Source organism: Aspergillus ochraceoroseus (assembly GCF_002846915.1).
Source record: "Aspergillus ochraceoroseus IBT 24754 chromosome Unknown P175scaffold_1, whole genome shotgun sequence".
Taxonomy (NCBI): Eukaryota; Fungi; Ascomycota; class Eurotiomycetes; order Eurotiales; family Aspergillaceae; genus Aspergillus; species Aspergillus ochraceoroseus.
The window spans coordinates 4,305,637-4,327,468 of NW_024468476.1; the positions used below are offsets into that span (position 1 = coordinate 4,305,637).

General features: G+C 53.7%; 8 protein-coding genes across 8 annotated transcripts; 4 read left to right on the plus strand and 4 right to left on the minus strand.

Moving 5' to 3' along the window:
- Positions 1-337: 337 nt before the first annotated feature.
- P175DRAFT_0520926 (putative MFS sugar transporter) lies at positions 338-2,631 on the minus strand (the record flags this gene model as incomplete). Its single annotated transcript, XM_040899171.1, has 2 exons — positions 552-2,631; positions 338-378 (listed from the first exon to the last, which is right to left on the minus strand). Exons 1-2 carry the CDS (start codon positions 2,266-2,268, stop codon positions 338-340), a joined length of 1,758 nt encoding a protein of 585 aa, XP_040756510.1. The 5' UTR covers positions 2,269-2,631.
- A 903-nt stretch (positions 2,632-3,534) lies between these two features.
- P175DRAFT_0506640 (KH domain-containing protein) lies at positions 3,535-5,449 on the minus strand (the record flags this gene model as incomplete). Its single annotated transcript, XM_040898213.1, has 4 exons — positions 3,535-4,226; positions 4,273-4,656; positions 4,898-5,227; positions 5,422-5,449. 4 exons carry the CDS (start codon positions 5,447-5,449, stop codon positions 3,535-3,537), a joined length of 1,434 nt encoding a protein of 477 aa, XP_040756511.1.
- A 173-nt stretch (positions 5,450-5,622) lies between these two features.
- P175DRAFT_0472030 (coatomer subunit gamma) lies at positions 5,623-9,283 on the plus strand. Its single transcript, XM_040895114.1, has 6 exons — positions 5,623-5,940; positions 6,053-6,363; positions 6,428-7,394; positions 7,449-7,796; positions 7,875-8,693; positions 8,768-9,283. The coding sequence occupies exons 1-6, from the start codon at positions 5,865-5,867 to the stop codon at positions 8,998-9,000; spliced, it is 2,754 nt and encodes a 917-aa protein (XP_040756512.1). The 5' UTR covers positions 5,623-5,864; the 3' UTR covers positions 9,001-9,283.
- Positions 9,284-9,367: 84 nt separating this feature from the next.
- On the minus strand, positions 9,368-10,618 carry P175DRAFT_0498226 (F-box domain protein). Its single transcript, XM_040896454.1, has 2 exons — positions 10,503-10,618; positions 9,368-10,423 (listed from the first exon to the last, which is right to left on the minus strand). The coding sequence occupies exon 2, from the start codon at positions 10,348-10,350 to the stop codon at positions 9,643-9,645; it is 708 nt and encodes a 235-aa protein (XP_040756513.1). The 5' UTR covers positions 10,351-10,423; positions 10,503-10,618; the 3' UTR covers positions 9,368-9,642.
- Positions 10,619-11,027: 409 nt separating this feature from the next.
- On the plus strand, positions 11,028-12,718 carry P175DRAFT_0498228 (putative HAD superfamily hydrolase). Its single transcript, XM_040896455.1, has 3 exons — positions 11,028-11,275; positions 11,353-11,655; positions 11,739-12,718. Exons 1-3 carry the CDS (start codon positions 11,133-11,135, stop codon positions 12,505-12,507), a joined length of 1,215 nt encoding a protein of 404 aa, XP_040756514.1. The 5' UTR covers positions 11,028-11,132; the 3' UTR covers positions 12,508-12,718.
- A 183-nt stretch (positions 12,719-12,901) lies between these two features.
- dps1 (putative aspartyl-tRNA synthetase Dps1) lies at positions 12,902-14,736 on the plus strand (the record flags this gene model as incomplete). The annotated part of the gene is made up of 2 exons (XM_040900554.1): positions 12,902-13,974; positions 14,059-14,736. The coding sequence occupies exons 1-2, from the start codon at positions 12,970-12,972 to the stop codon at positions 14,734-14,736; spliced, it is 1,683 nt and encodes a 560-aa protein (XP_040756515.1). The 5' UTR covers positions 12,902-12,969.
- Positions 14,737-15,037: 301 nt separating this feature from the next.
- Positions 15,038-18,056, plus strand: P175DRAFT_0506645 (uncharacterized protein; the record flags this gene model as incomplete). The annotated part of the gene is made up of 5 exons (XM_040898214.1): positions 15,038-15,288; positions 15,479-16,542; positions 16,607-16,608; positions 16,808-17,955; positions 18,005-18,056. 5 exons carry the CDS (start codon positions 15,038-15,040, stop codon positions 18,054-18,056), a joined length of 2,517 nt encoding a protein of 838 aa, XP_040756516.1.
- A 277-nt stretch (positions 18,057-18,333) lies between these two features.
- On the minus strand, positions 18,334-21,777 carry P175DRAFT_0472046 (uncharacterized protein; the record flags this gene model as incomplete). The annotated part of the gene is made up of 2 exons (XM_040895115.1): positions 18,334-18,996; positions 19,051-21,777. 2 exons carry the CDS (start codon positions 21,775-21,777, stop codon positions 18,334-18,336), a joined length of 3,390 nt encoding a protein of 1,129 aa, XP_040756517.1.
- Positions 21,778-21,832: the final 55 nt, after the last annotated feature.

A 21,832-nucleotide genomic window follows, 5' to 3' on the forward strand; every position in this document is an offset into this window, starting at 1 on the left:
CGACTCTTTGGATACCTTCTTTCCCGGCGTTCTTTTTGCAACTCTTTGAATGACTTCAGGCCACTATCCTAATGGGGATCTGATCGATGGCATTACCTGACTTGAATGCATGCATACTGGATGATAATTATACGAAGTTACTTTCTTCCTTCTATGTACAACCCGTATTAATTTTTTGATAGACTTGTGTAGGTATTCTTTTTTGAAACTTCGACATCTATTCATTCCTCTAGATTCCTCTTCCCTACCCGAACCCTAATATACGACTCTACTACCCTAATATATACTACTACTCTACTCTACCCTAATATATATACTACTACGACTGAGGGAATACTCAACCCAACGACTGTAAATTGAATATATATAAAGATAAAACTACACAATAACACAATAAAAACAAACAAAAAAAAAAAAAAACAAAAAAGGAATCAATTCAAATTCAATTCAATACCCCCGAAACGCACACTGGTCCCCCCCCTGCTCCCCCTGCCCCCGCAAACTAAAATACCCGCGACTCTCCAGCGCCGCCTGCAGCTCCCGGAACTTACCCGCCTTGGCCCGCTTCTCGAACAGAATATCGATCTCCAGATAGCTCAGCCCCCGGGTCTCGGGCAGCCGCCAGTAGCAGTAGACGAGGCAGCAGAAGGAGCAGCCGGCGAAGAAGAAGCCGGCGCGGCCCTTCCAGTTCCAGGCGGCGGGGCTGAGCATCTGCGGCGTCATCCAGTTGATCAGCAGGCCGGCGAGGTTGTAGGCGACGCGGGCGAGGACGAGGGTTTTCACGCGGAGCCGCGTGGAGGGGAGCTCGGCCAGGAGCACGTAGCACACGGGGCCGATGGTGAGGTTGTAGATGAAGGTGAAGAGGATCAGGAGGGCGACGAGGGTCCAGGATTGGGTGCGTGAGGCTGAGGCTGAGGCAGAGGCAGCGCCCACGCCGCCCGCTGCCAGGAGCACCGCGCACAGGGCGCTCAGCCCTGCTAGGTACAGGCGGCGCCGCCCGACGCGCGGCAGCAGGAACCACGAGAGGATGCAAGCGACCACGGCCAGGGCGAAGGTGCCGATGGTGAAGTTGAAGGCGTTGGTCGTGTGCAGGCCGGCTTGCTCGAAGAAGTACGAGCTCCATCCGGCGAGGCTGGTGCCGCACACTTGCTGCGTGACCCAGACCAGGCAGGCGAGCTCGGTGCGGCGCAGGTCGGTGCGGCGGAAGCAGTCCAGGTACGAGACGGTAGTAGCTGCAGCTGCAGTGGTGGTGGTGGTGGTGGTGGTGGTGTCGTTGCCGGTGAGGTACTTTTCAACTTCGTTGGTGTGCTGCATCATGCTGATGGCTTCGTCGAGGTCGACGGTGCCGCGTTTCGTCAGGCGCCGGAGCGACTGGCGGGCGGCGGCTGGGTGGTGGTGGCGGATCCACCACCAGGGGGATTCCGGGGCCAGGAGGATGCCGATGAAGATGGGCACGCCTAGGGCCCACTGCAGGGCGTAGGGGATGCGGTACGACCACTCCGAGTCCATGGTGAGGAATGCCCGCACCACGCCCGTGGCGAGGAGCTGGCCCCCGACCCAGCAAAGGTTGACGTTGCTGAGCAGGTACGCGCGCAGGGCCACGGGCATCACCTCGGCGGCGTAGTTGATGGACAGGGTCTGGAAGACGCCCCAGGGGATGCCGCAGAGGATCTCGGCGGCCAGGAGCATCTGCAGGTTGACGGCGAAGAAGAAGAGGAAGAGGAAGAGAAACAAGGCCACCAGGGCCACGGCCATCGTGCCTCGATATCCGATGCGGTCCGCGAGGATGCCGTTGAACAGCAGCCCGACAATCTCGCCCGCCGCCGCGGCGCTGGGCAAGCCAAACTGCCAGCGCGCGGGGATATCAAACTCGCCGTTGCGCAGGCGCTCGCCGTATTTCTGCTTGAACGGGGGCAGCGAGAAAAAGTTAAACGTGAGGAGGATGTCGAAGCCCACCATGGCCAGAGTGGACGACACGAGCATCGACCACGCCATCGCCTTTGGATACAATCGACAGCCGTTCAAGAAGGTGATCCTCTGCTCTGCTTGGGTGGCTGCGCGAGCGCCCGAGCCGAGCAGCTGGAGGTCCGGCAGGGCCGCCGACAGGTCGCTGAAGAGGTCAGCTTGGCTCGAGGCCGCCGCCATGGACTTATCCATGCCCTCATTGCTGCCGGAGTGATGGGATTGGGACACGCTCGTGGCCGAGTAGTCGGGATTCCGGCATGCTGCACAGGGTGCCTGTGGAGGTATCGGCGGGTCCGGGTCCATCGTTCACCCGGATACTTGTAAAACGCGATGCACCGCGATCTTTGGGGAGATTCAAGGGGGATCATATTATTATTATCCTGGCTAGAAAAGTTCGTTAAGTCGTTTGTGGTGTCGGCGTCATGTCACCAAAACTCCCATGGGTGGCTCAAGCCTAGACCGAGATCTGTTCCTTTCTTACCGCGGTTGGGATTCAATCTCGATCCGGAACATGAACTTTTACCTCAAACCGGGAGAAGAGAATATACAGTAGACAATTCTCACACGTATTGCGGTCAGGTCAAGGACGGAGAGTATACGGAGGTGATCCTAATGAACTCCCCTAACCCTACCCAATACATCCATAGCAGCGGCATCAACACATGATGAAGAACATTATTGAGCAGGAGGAGTATACTCACCAAGTTAACGAGCAGGAATACAAAGTGATAGTTACAGAAGACTAGCCCTTCGATATCTACACTGGGACAGTTCGGATAGTTGGATTTCTCACATAAGATCTGTCATTCATTATTCGTCAACACCTCCTATCTTGCTCCTTTTCCTGCTGGATGATCTTGGTATCATACATTGTTTGGGCCGTCCATTAGAAGCGACAAATCAGAGGAATTGAGGAACTGCATACTGAGACAGGGTTCACGGGGATTGATGGTGCAAAGGACAATTTTTCGAACAAAAAGTATCCGTTCCGCAAAAGGGGAAAAAAAAAAGAAAAGAAAAGAGGGAGATCTCATGTAGACGGAATAAAGATAAGGGACGTCAAACCGTCCGTTTTCGGTTCATAATTGGGGTTCAGGACGTAGGAGGCAAAGCGGAGACAGAATAGAAGGATGTGGGAAAGGGAGAGAGTACACAGGAGAGAAGGCCACAACCACCCTGATGTCCAAGGAGAGGACGCCCAGAGATAGTCAAGGGAAATCAATCCTGGAAAAAGACATGCCATGCCCCATAGTTCTCCCAAGTTTGGAGTTATGAAGCCCTACATAATCCCATGAGGATTGAGTGGGCGTGGTAGCTAACATTTGGAACGGGGATGCAGAACACTGGCTCCTGATACTGATAGACCCAACTCCAGACAAGGCGAGACATATATTAGGGAGAAAACAGAGGCAAAGGACAAAACGTGATTAGGAAAAAGGAGAGAAAATAAAGACACTGGGGCGAATTCTGGTATTGGAAGAAGAGAAGAGGGTCTTTTTTTTTAGAAAGGCGGCGAAAACAGTACAATGCCGGGGAACGCCCTCCAGCCACCAAGGTATTAAAAATAAATCATTCTTGCAGTTGACTGCGACGGGTCTTCTCGGCCTCCAGGTTCTCGTACAACAGGTACAGAGCCTTCTCATTCGCCTGGGCGCTTCCCATAATGGTGAACATGCGCTCGCCAGTATCATCATGGGGGGCCTTGGCAATCGAAATCCGGGCGCCAGAGCTTCGGCGAATCTCGGTGATCTTGGTTCCGCCTCTGCCAATGATGCAGCCAACCATGTCAGCGGGGATGCTGATATTCTGGGTCTGGATTTCCTCGCCATCTTCGGTGACAAGGGGGTATCCGCGGCTGCTGGTGTCGGGGTTGGACCGCCTTCCATAGCCACTGGACTGGTCACTGAAGTCGGCGCCGTTGCCGGTACGGTTGTAGGGGCGGCTGCTGTAGCTTTCGCTGGTGGTGGTGTTGTGGTGAGTCGAAGTAGTACCACCAACTGAGGAACGGACCGCCGGGTTGTACAGAATGGTGCCCGTTCCGCGTTGCCAATCATCGATGAGGCACTTTCCGATTTCCCAAATGGCCTTTTCGATTCCTTCGGGGGTTCCTTGTACCTCGACAATGCGCTCGGTCGATTGGGGGAGCATGTCCTTTTGGGCCACCATGCGCACCCCCGAGGCATCCTGGATATGCTTTATCTTCAAGCCCTGTCGTCCGATGATGGTACCCATCTGGTTGTGGGAGATCAGGAGTCGCACGGCTGGATCAAGTTAGCCAAAGTTGTCAAGATCGTTGGGGTGGCTTACGATGAGTCCCATTGTTGGAGACGATGCCGCCCATGCCCATCTGCGGGGCACCTTCCAGCAATCCCTTGGCGACAAAGGCATAAGCTCTGGCAGTACCACTCAAAGGACCAGTCACGGTCAAAACGCGGTCATGAACACCAGGAACAACCTTGCTCACACCAGCCTTGACGCCAGTCTCATCGCGCAGGTCGGCCACGTTCTTACCCGCCTTACCGATGATGACACCGGCTTCTTTGGAGGAAACGATGGCACGAAGAGTGAGCATAGATTGAGCATACTCTTCCTCCGTCTTGGGGGTGGTTTCGATGTCAACCTCATCGCCCACGACATCAACCATAGTCTCGTCGGCGACGGGGGTTTCGTGAAGGTCGTTAGAATCCATGTCTTCGAAAATCGGGAAGTCGTCACACGGGGGGAAAGAGTTGATGGAAGAAGTCAAAATTCGCCTACTATGTGAAAAAAAAAAATTAAAAAAAAAATATTAGCTCATGACGCGTATAGAGGATAGAGAGACTGTTGGCTAGTTTTCATGCGCACGAGATAGGTAGGTATCTTTTCGCGACCAAGCCAGAGAACCGAAAGAAAAGAAAAAAAAAAAAACAAAAAAAGGGGTCAGATAAAAAACTTACAGAAAAGAGACGAGAGAAAATGGTATGGGTGAACGGTAAAGGGTCCTGAAGAGCGAGAGGAAGAACAGATGGTGGAGAAGAAAGGCGAAGAGGGGTTTCGATGGGCGGGGGAGGTGGAGGATGGGAAGGAATCGCAGGGAGAGAAAAGGGAAAGGATGAAGAGGAAGAGGAGAAGGGGCGGAGGGGCGGAGGGGGAGCGGAGGGAGATATAGGGAGAAGGAAAGGAGATGAAGAAGAAGAAGATGATGATGATGATGAAGTTGGTAAGAAGGATGAAGAGGAGAGAAGAGGAAGAGGAGGAGAGAAAGAGAGAGAAAGAGACTTGACTAAGAAAGAAAAGGTTGGTTGGTTTTTGGGGCGGGAGAAAAAGGCGGAGGAACAGAACCGGTTTACTTTCCTACAGATTCTCGCTTGACATGCTTGACATTCAATGAGATATTGGGGTTCCTGACAAAGAGAATTATTGAGAAGTCGATTACTTGATTTTACTCGTAGCAATAAATCCTTAAAGGTCACTTACAGACCATCACAGTTCTATTTTGATACATGTTGAAACCGACAAAGAAAGTAGAGAAAAGAAAGTGCCGCATGTTTGCACTGTTTGACTCTCCAGCCACAATCATCAGCAGTGTGGCGGTGTGGCGTGTCAAGTGTGGCTTGACTTCAGAAGGCCACCTGGAGATTACTTAACCGGAACTTGAAGTTGTTGTTGGTAAAGGTCAAGGTCCATTCAACAAGAGCTACGTCTTTCCATTTCATCGGTTTTGTTGCGGAGATCATGAGGGCATGGTAGTCACCTCCATATACCCTTCTCTTGCACTGCAATCCATCAATCCCTGAAACTCCTCCCCCTCTCTACTCCCTCCGACCACCCTGACAAGCACAAGCACAAGCACCCTATTCCCAGACGACGAGATAGACTGGATTTCTCCTACTGCAATTCCTGCAGTCAGCCCGCTCATCATGAGTTACATGAAGAAGGATGAGGATGCTGATCAGTCTATGATTAAGCTGGATCGGACCTCTGTCTTTCAAGATGGTAAACGACCACCCATTCAACTGCCCCTACCCCCCTCTCTCTCCCAGCGGGCGCACCACGGCCTGCGAGAGCTTGTAAATGTGGATTTTTCTGACTGGCTTTGAACTATCAGCACGACTGTTTAATACATCGCCAATCTCTCCTCGACAATGCCGCACCCTGCTCACCAAGATCGCTGTTCTGCTCTTCACCGGAGAGCAGTTCCCGACAAATGAGGCCACCACATTGTTCTTTGGTATCTCCAAGCTTTTCCAGAACAAGGATCCCTCGCTCCGCCAGATGGTCTATCTTATTCTCAAAGAGCTTGCAAACACCGCGGAGGATGTGATCATGTCAACCAGTATTATCATGAAGGATACGGCAGTCGGTAGTGATGTCCTATACCGAGCGAATGCTATCCGAGCTTTGTGTCGCATCATCGACGTGAGTTGCTTCTATGCCACCGCATCTTTCATTGGCACGAAATCTGACCGTTTATCTCTTGAAGGCTACCACCGTACAAGGTATCGAGCGATTGATCAAAACTGCCATTGTCGACAAGACCCCGTCGGTTTCCTCCGCGGCCCTGGTTTCCTCGTATCACCTCCTCCCCATTGCGCGTGACGTCGTTCGCAGATGGCAAAGCGAGACTCAGGAAGCGGCGTCCTCCTCTAAACAATCGACTGGTTTCCTGGGTTTCGGTGGCAGTTCCCAGGCTCATGCCATCTCGCAGTCGAATTTCATGACCCAATACCATGCAATTGGTCTTCTGTACCAGATGCGCTCGCATGATCGCATGGCGCTAGTGAAGATGGTCCAGCAGTACGGAGCGGCAGGTGTTATAAAGAGCCCCGCCGCCCTTGTTCTTCTCGTGCGACTCGCCGCCAAGCTAGCCGAGGAGGACCCGGGTCTGAGGAAGCCGATGATGCAGATGCTAGATGGCTGGCTCCGACATAAGCATGAAATGGTGAACTTCGAGGCGGCCAAGGCGATCTGCGACATGAGGGATGTCTCCGACGCAGAGGCGTCACAGGCCGTCCATGTGCTCCAATTATTCCTCTCCTCTCCCCGCGCGATTACCAAGTTCGCCGCTATCCGTATCCTCCACCGCTTCGCGTCGTTCAAACCCCATGTTGTGAATGTGTGCAACCCGGATATTGAGTCCTTAATTTCAAACACCAACCGTTCCATCGCTACCTTTGCTATCACCACCCTCCTGAAGACCGGCAACGAGGCTAGCGTCGACCGTCTGATGAAACAGATCTCGGGCTTTATGGCCGATATCACCGATGAATTCAAAATTACCATCGTGGAAGCCATTCGCACTCTCTGCTTGAAGTTCCCAAGCAAGCAGGCTGGCATGTTGTCTTTCTTGAGTGGCATTTTGAGGGACGAAGGTGGCTATGACTTTAAACGCAGTGTGGTTGAAAGCATGTTTGACCTCATCAAGTTCGTCCCGGAGAGTAAAGAAGATGGTATGACCCTTTACACCCACTCCCCCCCCCTGTGTATAAACTAACTCTTATCAGCCCTCGCCCACCTGTGTGAATTTATTGAGGACTGCGAATTTACCAAGCTGTCCGTCAGAGTCCTGCACCTCCTTGGTGTGGAGGGCCCGAAGACATCGCACCCTACCAAGTATATCCGTTATATTTATAACAGAGTCGTTCTGGAGAACGCCATTGTTCGTGCTGCCGCTGTTACCGCTCTGGCTAAGTTTGGTGTCGGCCAGAAGGATCCCGAGGTCAAGTCTAGCGTTTCCGTCCTTCTTACCCGTTGTCTTGATGATATCGATGATGAAGTCCGTGATCGGGCCGCGCTGAACCTCCGATTGATGTCTGAGGAGGATGAGATGGCCAATTTGTTCGTCAAGAATGGTACGTTTTTGTTTCCCCTTCTGGAGCTTTTTCTTCTATCTGTTTTTTTTTTTTTTTTTTTTTTACTGATCCTTGTAGAATCAATGTACTCACTGTCTACGTTCGAGCATCAACTCGTCATGTATGTTACCTCGACGGATAAGGAAACCTTCGCGACAGCATTCGACGTGGCGACGATTCCTGTTGTCTCGCAAGAACAGGCCCTGGCCGAAGAGCGTACCAAGAAACTTACCAGTGCTACACCCACCCTCAAGGCCCCGTCCGCCGGACCTCCAAAGGGCGCCAAGGCAAACGGTGTGGCGGAAGCTGCTACCGCCGCTGCCACCCAGAAATACGCGGAGCAGCTCATGCAGATTCCAGAGCTCAAAGCATATGGAACATTGCTCAAATCCTCTGTTCCGGTGGAGCTCAGCGAGAGCGAAACCGAATACGTTGTCACTGCCGTTAAGCACATTTTCAAGGAACACATCGTTCTGCAGTATGATATCAAGAACACCCTTCCTGACACTGTCTTGGAAGACGTGACGGTTATTGCGAGCCCGTCCGAGGAAGATGTCCTAGAGGAGGAATTCATTGTTCCTGCACCAAAGCTCAAGACCAACGAGCCTGGAATTGTTTATGTCACCTTCAAGAAACTCGAGGGCGAGCAGAGTGTTCCCGTCGTCGCGTTCACCAACAACCTCAAGTTCACCAGCAAGGAAATCGACCCAACAAGCGGCGAACCCGAGGAAAGTGGATATGACGATGAATACCAGGTCGAGGACCTTGAGCTGACAGGCAGCGATTATGTGATTCCCACCTTCGCTGGCAGTTTTGATCACGTCTGGGAGCAGACTGGTGCCAATGGCGAGGAAGTCAGCGAGACGCTCCAGCTCAGCAACATGAAGGGCATTACAGGTATGTGATATGAATAACCCCGATAGTATTTCATTCGAACCCCTTGGGAACAACTGTCCCTAATCCTGATCCAGATGCTACCGAGCAGCTCATCTCTGCACTGTCCCTGCAACCTCTCGAAGGTACCGACGTGGCTCTCGGCACTAGCACCCATACCCTCAAATTATTCGGAAAGACAGTACTAGGCGGCCGAGTCGCGGCTCTGATCAAGATGGCCTACTCCAGCAAGTCTGGAGTTACGACCAAGATCACCGTCCGGGCCGAAGAGGAAGGTGTTGCCTCGGCTGTCATCGCATCTTTGGCTTGATGCTGTCCACTGTAAATGGTCATGGAACGTGGATGGAGTTTCCCCGACGAGTCTTGCATCATGAAAATCAGACTTGTCTGACTCTTCTTTTCTATCTTCCTTTTTTTCTTCTTCTTTCCCCTTTTGTATTTCCCCCCTTTCCCCCCCCCATCTATAATCCAGGTGTCGAGTTAGATGCGATGAATATTTTTTGTGTAGGCGTCCAAATCCATTATTCCATGCCTTTTTCTTCTTCTTCTTCTTCTTCTTCTTCTTCTTCTTCTTTTTTTTTTTTTTTTTTTTTCCTCCTTTCTGATGATTGCATACTGGCAAGTAAAATTAAAAGAAATTTTCCGTCTTTGTTCCTTTTGCGAGCTGTATTACTCGCCTATAAGGTCGGTGGCTAGTGAGGTAAGTAAATATAGTTTATATATTTATGTGTGTCAGTAAGTAGGAAGTACCGTGAGACCCCCCGGAGAGTCAAGACAGTAAATATACCCAATGTTTCAACAAAGCTATAACTTTTTTACAAATCATTCAGGGGGTTTCCCCCCATCAAGAATCAAGAACAGCTCCGTTTATCTAACCGAATTCCCGGCAAGACCAAAAAACAGAACGGCATGTCATGCATGAATCATAAAAGCCTCGACTAGATTATACGGCTCAGACGTAGTAAACGCCCGGATCCACATCCGAAACAGACCTGTGCGCGTCCGGGCTGGTTTGCACGGACGGACCGGATTGCGCGCGTCTGGTGAGAATCTCATCGATCTCGTCGTCATCGACCATGCGGTCTTCGGTGCAGAACACCTCGGAAAAGCCTACGGCGCGGAGATTGGGTACGGCGCCGTGGCGCCGCAGCAGTCGGAGGAGCTCAGCGTGGGTGAAATAGAGCGCGGCGTCGAAACTGGGGTATCCGAATTCGAGGACCTCGAGGGCACCGGAGCCGACGTGGTAGAGGAGATCCAGGAACGTGCTCTCGACCAAGTCACCGGGGATACTGAGGAAGGAGAGATTGGGGAGAAAGACGAGGATGGCGTTGATGGATTCGGAGCTGAGGTGGCGGTTGAAGCCGGAGACCGTGAGGCGCTTCAGCGTACGGGCTAGGTCTGGGCTGCTTATCAGGGTGCTGAGGGTTGTCTCGGAGAGGTCGGCGCAGTTTTTGAGGGTTAGGGTTGTGAGGGACGGAGGCCAGGGGAAAGTGGGCATGACCAGCGGGGAAAAGCGGCCGCTGAATTGGAGGCGGCGGAGCGAGGGCGGCCAGGGGATGGAGAAGGACTCGGAATCGGAGATGGAGGTTGATTGTGGGAGACGGAGCGCGGTGAGATTATCGAGTCTGCTGACGGCCCTTTTCAGCAGGGGGAAGGGCATGGCGTCGCCCACGAGGGAGAGATCTAGATGTCGGAGTTTGAGGCATTTGGACAGCGCGGGGAGACTGTTAGATCTGCGGATGGGGAAAGCGGATTTGTTAGTGATGGGATTCGTGGTGGGTACATGATCCGGGATATTAGGGGCTGATTCACGAGAAGGACACTCTGGGCGCAATCAGAACCTCTAGATTCTCCTTGACCCGGCCTAAAAGCCTCGCCGTCAAACTGGGCGAACTGTGGTGGACGAGCGAGCTGAGATCGAGTTTGCGGAGAAACGCTCCCAGATTCCACTTGCTCTTGCGCACCCCGATCGGGGGACTGATTGTAGCCGTGAAGCTCCTAAATGAAGCCCCCGAATTCAGATGCGGTTTCTCATAGAGGAGCGCAATCGCAGCCGAGTACCACTGTCGTGATACTAGACAGCAGGCGTGCAGAGTTGTCTGGCGGGCGAACTCATCCGCGGCGACGAAAATCATCACCTGAAAGACGATTTCCGTCGGAAGATGGATTTGTCGTGCCGAACTCATTGAACCGGATGAATTCGGCGAATGCCATCATCGAGTTTATTGCATATCAGTCGTAGAGGGGAAGTTGTGGTTGCGGTTGAAATGCGGCTCCGGTGGATTTCCCATGACTTCTTGTTGTGCCGGCAGATCATCAGGAACAAGTCAACAACCACCACCTTTGCGCTCTTTCTCACTTCCACATCCCCTCCCTCTTTTTTTCTTCTGCTATTATCTTCAAGTCGCCCCAATTGCTCGAGACTGCTCTCGAATTCTGCAAATGCGGCCTCAAAGACTCTGGAGGTCCTTGGGACTGATCCAACGCTCATCCGCTCGCTCCTTTCTCCCCGCTGGTCCCTGTTCCCGGACCATACGGAGTCTCAGCTCTGCGTCCCGAGGGCCTGATTTCGCCTTTGCCTTTGAGTAAGCTTTGGGGGTTGCTTTCCAATCGTTGTTAGTTACTACTGTTTTCATTCTCTAATGGTCGAACCTGTATCCAGCATCGATGGTGTTCTCCTGCGATCCTCGAAGCCTATACCCGGTGCGGCCGAATCCCTAGCCCTCCTACAGAAAGAAGGAATTCCCTTTATTCTCTTGACAAACGGTGGCGGCAAACATGAAACAGAACGAGTCGCGGAGATAAGTGAGAAGCTACAGGTGCAACTAGACCCATCCGTTATTATCCAGAGCCATTCCCCCTTCGCCGAACTCGTGCGGGGAACAGAGACCCAAAGCCCGTTAGAGGATAAATGTGTGCTGGTCGTTGGAGGAGACGGAGATCAGTGTCGCCAAGTGGCTGAAAGGTAAAAGGACCGCCATATATTCATGCCAAACGCCGTGTAGTCGCGCAAAGTTATCTGACAAGTTCCCCCGTTTGGGCATGTAGGTATGGATTCCGGAACGTGATTACACCAGGCGATATCTTTATGGCGAATCCCTCCATCTGGCCCTTCTCTCAAGTATTTCGCGACTATTACAAAACCTTCACCCGGCCATTATCGCATGCTGGCGACGCCAGCGATCCCACCAAGGGCTTGAAAGTTGACGCCATCCTTGTTTTTAACGACCCACGAGACTGGGCGCTGGACGCCCAGATTATTATAGATCTCCTGCTATCGTCGCAGGGAGTACTGGGGACATTGTCGGAAAAGAATGGCCGTTCGGATCTCCCCAACCGGGGGTATCTGCAAGATGGACAGCCGCCGCTCTACTTCTCGAATCCGGATCTATGGTGGGCTGCAGCCTACAGCCTGCCTCGTCTAGGCCAGGGTGGCTTCCGCGAGGCGTTGGAAGGAACATGGGCTGCTATCACTGGTGGGCCAGGAAAAGGTGTTGAGCTAACCAAGACGGTCATTGGCAAGCCCTCGCAAGGAACATACGAATTTGCCGAGAAACAGCTTCGACGCAACCTTGCGAAGGATTTCAACTCGGACTCTGCCCAGCCCCTCCTACAGAATGTTTACATGGTTGGGGACAACCCGGAGTCAGACATCCGAGGAGCGAACTCCTACCGCAGTCCGTATGGCAGTCAGTGGCAGTCAATCCTCGTCCGCACCGGAGTCTATCCTGGGGGGGAACCGGCGTGGACTCCGAAGACAATTGTTGATAACGTCCAGAGGGCAGTTGAGTGGGGGTTGCAGCACTCCAAGTGGTAGTTTAGAGCGATCACCCCATATCACTGACCCAATGTATATATATCCCTTACGAGTGATTGGGTTGTATTGTGTCGGTGTCTTGCCTTCTCTCGATGAAGTCACTTTCTCTTGCTTTCTACATAGAATATGAGATGTTGACAATGACCGCTGCTGAGACCAAAACGGTCGCATTAATTAGTTATATAATACAATATCTAAGCCATGGCTTTAGGGAGGAACAAAGGAATACATAGGAACTGCTCTTTATACATTAGGTAGTTACTAGATCTGGATTGCTGCCTCAGGCCGCAATCCATGACACGTGCCCCGCCCCCTCGTAGGGCTTAGGGTTTGCTCCATCCGGCGGGGTGCAAAGGAACTTGAGTCCAAGAGACAAGTCAACGTCTGCAATTCTCGACGGTTTCCTCTCCGGACCTCTCGATTCATCCATTCCCGCCCCCGATCCACTCTCGCAGGTACACCATGGCCGATTCCGAATTGCCCATCCGTCCCAAGCCGGAGGAACCTCCCGCAGACGCCCCCGCCGCCGTCGCCGTGGAGGGTGAGGAGCCCGGCAAGATTAGCAAGAGTGCCTTGAAGAAGCTGGCGAAGGAGAAAGCCAAGGCTGAGAAGGCTGCGCAGAGAGCGGCGCAGGAGAAAGCCCAGGCAGCTGCTGCCGAGGCCAGCGATACCGCGAAGCATCTCTACGGCCCTATGCCCGATTCCGAGGACGTGCTTGCGTGCACGCGATTTTCCAACATCAACGACGAACAATACGAGAAGGAAATTACAGTGGTAGCCCGGGTGGATAATGCCCGAGTACAGAGCGCGAAATTGGCCTTCCTGATGCTGCGACAGCAGGGTCAGAAAATCCAGGCCGTTATTGCCGCGGCAGAGCCCATCTCGCGGCAGATGGTCAAATATACCGGCGGGTTGAATGTCAACTCCATCGTCCAGGTCACTGGTATTGTCAAGAAGCCCGAAGTGCCCATTGCCTCCGCGACCCTGAGCAACCACGAAATCCATATCCGCAAAGTGTACATGATTGCCGAAGCGGCCCAACAACTCCCCATGCAGGTCAAGGATGCCGAACGACCCCCGCCCGAGACCACCGACGAGGGCTTCCAGGTCGATGCCGATGGCGCTCCGATCGTCACCCTCAAGACCCGTCTCGACAACCGTGTCTTGGATCTCCAGACCGCCACCAGCCAGGCTATCACCTGGATTTCCAGTGGGGTGGCCGAGCTGTTTGCAGAGTATATGATTAAGAGTGGTTCTCGATGGATCTTCACACCCAAGCTGGTCGGTGCGGCTACGGAGGGTGGTAGCAACGTCTTCGAGATCAAGTACTTCAAGAGAAATGCCTACTTGGCTCAGTCCCCCCAGCTGTACAAGCAAATGTGTATTGCCGGGGACATGGAGAACGTCTTCGAAATCGCCCCCGTCTTCCGTGCCGAGGACAGCAACACCCACCGACACTTGACTGAGGTATGTAGTAGTAGTGTAGTCGTCTGCCCATCGTTTTCGCGCGGGTTCTGGTGTAAGCTGATCTGATTCTCCCCGTTCCAACAGTTCGCTGGTCTCGATTTCGAGAAGACCTTCCAGTCTCACTACCACGAGGTTCTGGAGTTCGCCGAGAATCTCCTCGTCTTCATCCTCACCCAGCTCAAGGAGCGATACAAGGAACAAATCGCCATCATCCAAAAGTCCTATCCCAAGGCGGGCGACTTCAAACTCCCCAAGGACGGCAAGGCGCTGCGCCTGAACTATATGGATGGTGTGGCAATGCTGAAGGAAGCCGGCGTGGACATGTCCGAGCAGGAACGATTCGAGAACGATTTCACCACGAACATGGAGAAGCAACTGGGCCAGATCATCCGTGAAAAGTACGACACCGACTTCTACGTGCTGGACAAGTTCCCCATGGCTGTCCGTCCATTCTACACCAAGGCCTGCCCCCAGGATCCCCGATTCTCCAACTCGTATGATTTCTTTATGCGCGGCGAGGAAATCATGTCTGGTGCCCAACGTATTAACGACGTGAAGGAGCTGGAGGCATCGATGGCCGCCAAGGGTCTCGACCCCAGCCAGGAAGGCTTCGAAGACTACATCGCTGCGTTCCGCCAGGGATGTCCTCCCCACGCTGGTGGTGGACTGGGTATGAACCGTATCGTCATGTTCTTCCTGGGACTGCCCAACGTGCGTTTGGCCACGCTCTTCCCCCGTGACCCCCAGCGTCTGCGCCCTTAAGGGACCACAAGCTGGGACTGGTATTTTTTTTTTTTTTTTTTTTTTTTTTTAGAATTAGCCGTATAAAAGACAAAAAGAGCATAATGGAAATCACGACTGAAACTTTCATCACCACGAACTTGGAATGCGAATTGTTGTAGACAGTATTAACTAAATATAGGTACGAAGTACTAAGTAAGTACTACTGAGCGTACCTTTGGCGGTGGCCCAACTGCATATGTACATATATGTACATAAAGCTCCCGAACCACCTCGCAAAATCCCAACATCATCAACCACAACAACACCTCCAGTGCCCAACATGTCCGGCAAGAGAAAATCATCCGGCGCAGTCTCTGCGTCCTATCCGTACCCGAAACGCGCCCGACCCTCTTATGCACACGACGACCAAGAAGACGACGATCCCCAGCGCTCAGTGACCCCGTATGAACGGCCGCGCAACCATCCGGTATTCGGTCAGAAAAGCGCCTTTCCGGGCCTCGACACAGGTGAAGGAGATGAGCTCTTCTATGGTCCAGCAGAGGATGGGTTGGAGTATCTTAGGATGGTCCGGTAAATATCCCTTCCCCTTTTATTCTCTTTGGGCGGTCTTCTTGCGGGTTTCTCTGCTTTGGTTCTGGTTCTAGCTTGCGAATGAAGCAGGTTTGTGCTCCCGTTTGTCTTTTTTTTTTTTTTTTTTTTTTTTGGCATACTTTAGGTGGTTCTAAGGGCGATGGCTAACATGGGCTCTTTGTAATACTAGGTCTGAGGCTAACACTCTGCCCACGCTTTTCACCGCACCTACTATCGAAACAGGAGAGGGCATTGAAGAAACAAAGGAGGTACCGGTAGAGGTTCAGGCGGAAGAAGAGAAACAAACAATCCCCGCACAGCGTATCCGTGAGGGAGTCTACTCAGATGGGGTTTATCTTAGTCTTACGAAAACCGAACCTGCGCCGGTGCACGCGTACTCCGACGCGCAGGCCTGCTACTACAACCTTCTCCATCATCGATTCCTTCTTCTCCGATCGATTCTGAAATGCACGCCGCCTTCGGAGGCGATCGTCGCTCTCGACGATTCCCATCCGATCAGTCTTCCGCGGCGGTCGAAAACCGCGCAACGGGAGTGGCGACGTTTGTTGCTCCAGGTGGATCCTCAGACTGTGCAGCTGGCCTGCATGGATATGGATAGTGTTCTGGGAGTGTTGGGGATTATGGCACGGCTGATGTCTGAGAATGTGCGGAGCGGGAACACCGTCTTGGTCCGGCGCATTGGAGCCTGGGCTTGGGGGCTTCTAGGCAAGTGTCGGGATGTTGGCCAGCTGGGGACAGAGGAGGTTGGGGATATCCGGGAACTTGGGAAACGGGCTGTGAAGATTCTATCGAAGATGAGAGAAGAGGAGAAGGAGGGACAGGCGGAGGAGGAGGAAGAGGACGCCGAAGAAGAGGAAGACGGATACGAATCTGACGTGGAGAAGAATATCGATGGGCAAATGCAGAAGGACGAGAAACAAGAGGAAGCTATAATAGTCGGCGATACTGATCCTACCGCCGCTGTCGATCCTGACCAGCCCGACGCGGAGAAAGCCCCCCCGGGCGACGAGGAGCTTGAGCGTGCCAAAGTACAGCTTCGAGCCCAGATTTGGGGCACTGAGAATGGATCCGCCGCCCAAGAAGCAGAAGAAGGGGATCAGTCTCCCGTCGACGATGAGGACAGTGGGCTCGATGTGAGCACGCAAATCCGTGCGATGCTCGACATGATCATTACTGTTGTTGGAGAGCACTATGGCCAGCGGGATTTGTTGGAAGCGCGCGAAACCTGGACTTGTGAGGCTGCAGGATTTTCTGAGATATAATCCATGTAAATTGAGATACCCTGAAAGAATTTAAGATGTATAATCACCTGTATTTTATTTGAATTGCCAATAATGCAGAAAGTTGTTGAAACGCCTCGTGTTTTTAGCCTTACATATTAGGCTGTGTGATGATTTGAGCTTCTTCTCCAGTTCCGTCATTCAACTTTCACAACTTCATCGTCTCCTTATTCTTCTCGCCTCCTTCCATGGAGCTCACCACGACGACTTTATTTTAGAATTCTCACAGTCCACTGACTGATAGAACCATGGCCCCTCCGCTAGAAATCGCCCTCCCAACCACCAGCATCTCGCCTACCTCCCCGGCCTACACTCTATACAACATCACGCTCCGCCTCCCCCTTCGCTCCTTTGCAATCTCTAAACGCTACTCCGACTTTACCACCTTTCACACAACCCTTATCGCCCAGACCAATGCCGCGCCGCCCCTTCCTCTTCCCGCGAAATCCTGGTTCTCCAACACCGTTTCGAACGCCACTCTCCGTGAATCCCGGCGCGAGGGACTCGAAGCCTACCTCCGCGCGATCAACGAAGACGAGGACTCCAGATGGCGCAGCTCACCCGCCTGGCGCGCGTTTCTTAACCTCCCCAGCCTAGGAAACGGCAACGGTGCTGACACAACGGGCCACACGGCCTCTACCCGGCTGCATGCCGCCGCCACAGAACCAGGCAGGGGCGGCGGCGGCGGCGGCGGCGGGGCATCGATTACAGACCCGACACTCTGGCTGGATTGCTACCGCGACATGAAGTCCCACCTCCATGATGCGCGGTTACATCTCACACGACGAGACCAGGAGACCACGCCGCAGAAGCAACATGAGAGCTCCGCCCGAGCGAAGAGCAGTCTTGTGCGTGCGGGGACGCTGCTCACGGCCCTGGAAGACGGACTCAGGAACCTAGCGGAGCCGAACGGGGCGGGTTCCGGCGAGGGGACTGGCAAGGCTGTTCGGCGCGGAGGCAGTTCGACTTCGCTGGGGGAGGGGGAGCTGCGTCGACGGAAGGATCTGCTCATCAATTCCCGAAAGGAGAAGGATGGCCTGGAAGATTTGCTGAATGCCATGGCGGCGAGAAGTCGCATCGACAACGCAGTGGCGTCGATCCAGGACAAGGAAGCCCTGGTCGGCGCTGCCGCGGGGAGGAAGCCAGCAAGGTCTGGGAGAGTGCTTGGTCGGGAGACGGAGCGGACGCGCGAGCTGGATAACCAGGGCGTGGTGCAGTTGCAGAAGGACATGATGCAGGAGCAAGACCAGAGCCTTCAGGACTTGATGAAGGTGGTCCAGCGCCAGAAGGAGCTGGGGATTGCGATCAATGCGGAGTTGGAAATCCAGAATGAGATGCTGAGAATGGCGGACGAAGACGTGACCAGGTACGTTCTGTTTTTGTTTGCGCTCTGATATGCGTTAACTCTTCTCTAGGTTGGAGCAGAAGGTCGATGTTGGGAGGAAGAGACTGGGAAAGATTTCCTAAGTGGGAATTAACCTGCCTTGTGTGATGGAATTGGCTCTATATAGTAGGGAGTCATTTTCTAGCTCTGGTATTCTTCTTGGAGCTAGCTACTGATATTAGGGTATGTGTAGGTTATGTAGAATGAAAGTCCCTAGAACCTAGGAACTATTCCTGTGGTCTCTGGGGGGTTTGTGCATCTCTGGTTCATGTCCAGTTGAACCCATGTCATTACTTGTATCCACAGTATAGAAAGCTAACCAGATTCCCTATCATATGGCTCCAAGTTATTCACGATACATCAAGGCCTACCTACCCTAACCAACGTAATCCCCAACTCAGGCTCAACATACCCCGAAGTCAGCCGAAAATGCGTCGCACAACGAACCGCAACGGGCGACCTTTCATACGCCTTCACGCGCACACGCGCAAGCAGGAAGCTCAAATCCGCGATCTTCGCCACGGGGACAGACCCCCCGAGTTTCCGGGGCTGAATCTGAAGCACCATTGTGGCGTCGTCGACGGAATACGACGCCAGCACGTTGAAGCGGAGGTTCGAGAGCATGGTCGCGCCCGGACCGGAGTATCCATCCGCAAGACATTTCCGCGTGAAGTCGCCCACGGGGATCTTGATCGTGACGTCGAACAGGTCCCATTGGTAGCTGTTGCCCCTGCAGATGATGGAGAAGATGAGGTCCTGCTCGTAGCTGTGGCTTTTGAGCTGCGGTGAGGATGGGTCCGAGGCCGGGAAGACGGCGCAGTGGAAGACGGGGGCGTCGGATTGCTCGGTTATTGGGGGTTGGGCTTGTTGACGGAGTGGTAGAGGGAGTGTGATTGAGGTGAGTGGGAACAGACCGCGCGCGAAGTGAGGCGGGATTTGCGGTGCTATGTGAGCTGCGTCGGTGATGCTCTCGCCGGAGCGGATATAGGTCGCTGGTGTGCCTTGATCCGGGGACTTCCATTTCTGGCGTTTGCGGATCGGGAGACGCTGGATTCGAGGCTTCCATGGGTCTTGCACGGTGGTATTAGCGTTCGATGGGGCGGTTGAGGAGGAGGAAGAAGAAGAAGAAGAAGAAGAAGAAGAAGAAGAAGAAGAAGAAGAAGAAGAAGGAGGAGGAGGAGGAGGAGTGATTTCGAGTTGCCAGCAGGGATCGTTAAGCTGAATACCCATCATGGCGGCGGTGGGCTTGGTCTCTGTATAAGGCAGTTTGGATTTGAGAGCGTCATAGACGTTGCGGGCGAGATTCTCAACGTGGAGCATACGGATATCCTCAAGCTCTGGCTTGCTGCCCCAGAGGTACACCACGCCTCGGTCATCGAGAGGAGATCCAGCCGGAGGAGGATCCGTCACGCGGGTCCAGGTCTCCGTTGTTAGAGGATGCCCACGGTCGTCATCAGAGTCATGGCCCTCTTCGGAGTACATCTTCTTGTAAGGGATGGAGATGGTACTGCCTGTGAGCGTCTTGGCTAGAGTGAAGCACTGCTGGTGCGGGGGCTGCGTGAAGATCAGGTTATAACTGGAATCCGGCGCCTGGGTGAGTAGACCTAGCATAATGCCGGGGTCGACAACCTCATGGCGGGCCAGCAGGCAATCGGACGAGATTGCACTGGTTGACGGCATCGTGGATTTCACCGTGACCCTGAGATCGGGGAACTGCGTCACTAGATTTGACCGTAAGAGGAACCCGTACATGGGAACCGGAGGCGCCTCGTCAAGTTCAGCATGCGGCAGGACATGATACCGGAGCAGGGCGTTGTGGATGGCCTCCCGGGCCCGGTCCTTTTCCCTGTCGACGTGGTTTCCTAGACTTAGGGCACCGTCCACAAGGGCATGGACCCAGTTCTCATCGATGTGAAAGAAGCGCAGGCTTTCCTGTGGCAGATACGACATGTCGGGCACCAGATAATGGAACGGCACTGGGATGAGAAACCGCAGATCCAGCACGAACCGCAGGACGACGGTCCAGTCAGCGGAGTAGGGGATGTTGTGCTCGTCATACGGGGCTGGGAAGACGCCCTCGTCTGCTTTCTCCACCTCGTCCTGACTCTCTCTATAACCGCTCGCAAGTTTGTACGCGGCGCGGTTTAACTCATCCTGATACACCGCGTCTACCAACGTGCTATCTAGCGAGTGTACGGGAATTCTTTCCGGGGGACGCTGCCACCGGTGCTCTCTGGGGAGATCCTCGGCCAGAGACATATGGGCCAGACCCTCCGTAAGACTCTTCAGGCCCCGGATGAGCTCGCGCTTGTCTTTGAACGGCACCCCAGTGGCTTTGAGCACCTGGATTCTTGTCTGATCCGTTCCTTCTTGTAGGATGGCTTTGCGCACGCGACACAGCGCCGCCGTGAAGGTCGCGTCGGCCATGGCTAGGGCCCTCCCGAGATTCCACGCGGTTGAGTAAGATATATCCATAATGCCCAGCTTTCGATCGAGGATTTGCAACGACTGGCCTGAGTTGGATTGTCGGCCGTGGAGCTTATTGTCGACCATCGATGGTACGAGTGGACCGCGAGTTAGGGCAATCGTTTCATCGCCGGTTTGAGTGCGCCAGCGGACCAACGAATACCCATCTTGCAGTCTCTGATGGACCAACCTGTACGACGGATCCTCGTCCACCGCATCCTTCGGTGGAAGTGACACCAAAGCTGGTTGAAGCATCGTCCGGGTCTCCGCCAGATTGCTCATAGACCCGGGGATATCCATCATCTGCGGCGGAAGGCACATATGTGTCCAGCTGAAGAGCGAGGGAAGCCCAACCACTTTGTTCGGATCAAGCGGGAAGTCCATCTTGTACACGCTCTCAATCGAGACCAGGTGCGAGACCAGCATCGTGGGCTTGTTGCCACTGGGGGGACCCGTCCGATGGGAGACAACAATGCCAAATGAGCGCTCGTGGCTTTCCTCCTCTGCGCCTGCATGGGCCATTCCATCCGTATGAATGTGCCGCACATGGGCCAGAAACCGATACCGTGAGACATCGCACTTGGTCTGCGGCTGCGGCTGGCCATGGCGATCAAACGTGGTGACGAGAGGCGTGAAGATGTCCGGTCGAACGAGGATCACGCTAGCCCTTGTTTCAGTCACGCCTTCGATCCTGTGAGTAGGAAACACAGTCTGGTCGGGGTCGAACTGCCTCAGATTGGCGACATCCAGATCGACAGCCATGGTTGCGGATTGGACGCGTGGCTTCTCTGGCTTGGGCATGCGCGCAAACAGACTGTGCTCCCCGTTCAACTGGTCCTCAGACAGGCGCAGTTCATCCACCTGGAAGGTCAAACACGCAAGCCATGGCACTCGGTTGGGAATGTCATCGGCCGGTGGCTTCCTCTGGGACAGTTCATCAGCGACCCTCTCCCACGGTAGAAGGGGGTCATTCAACACGACATGCGGGAGACAAGTTACTGGGGCGCTGGCACCAGCAGCCGGAAAAGTCGAGTATATACAGTCTGCTGCCAAGGCAAATTGAGGAGCTAGAACGTTAAATACCTGTGTTTGCGTTGGCAGCGTCTTTTCCGGCGTCGTGGTGTTGGCCTTGACGGTTTGATCAACAGACACCTGGTATGTGCCTGCTCGAAGCCCCGGAACATACGAGCTGGACAGTTTCTGTTCTCCAACCTGGAGTGAAAAGCGAGAGGCTTGCGTTTGGATCCCACGGAGAGCATTAAGTCGATGACGGCGATGGCGTAGCACGAGATAGCGACCAGAGCTGACGGGTTTGGAGTGACGACGCGCGGGCGGCATATTTTTTTTTTTTTTTTTCTTTTTCTTTGCTTCGATGCACTTCTTTGCCTGAAGA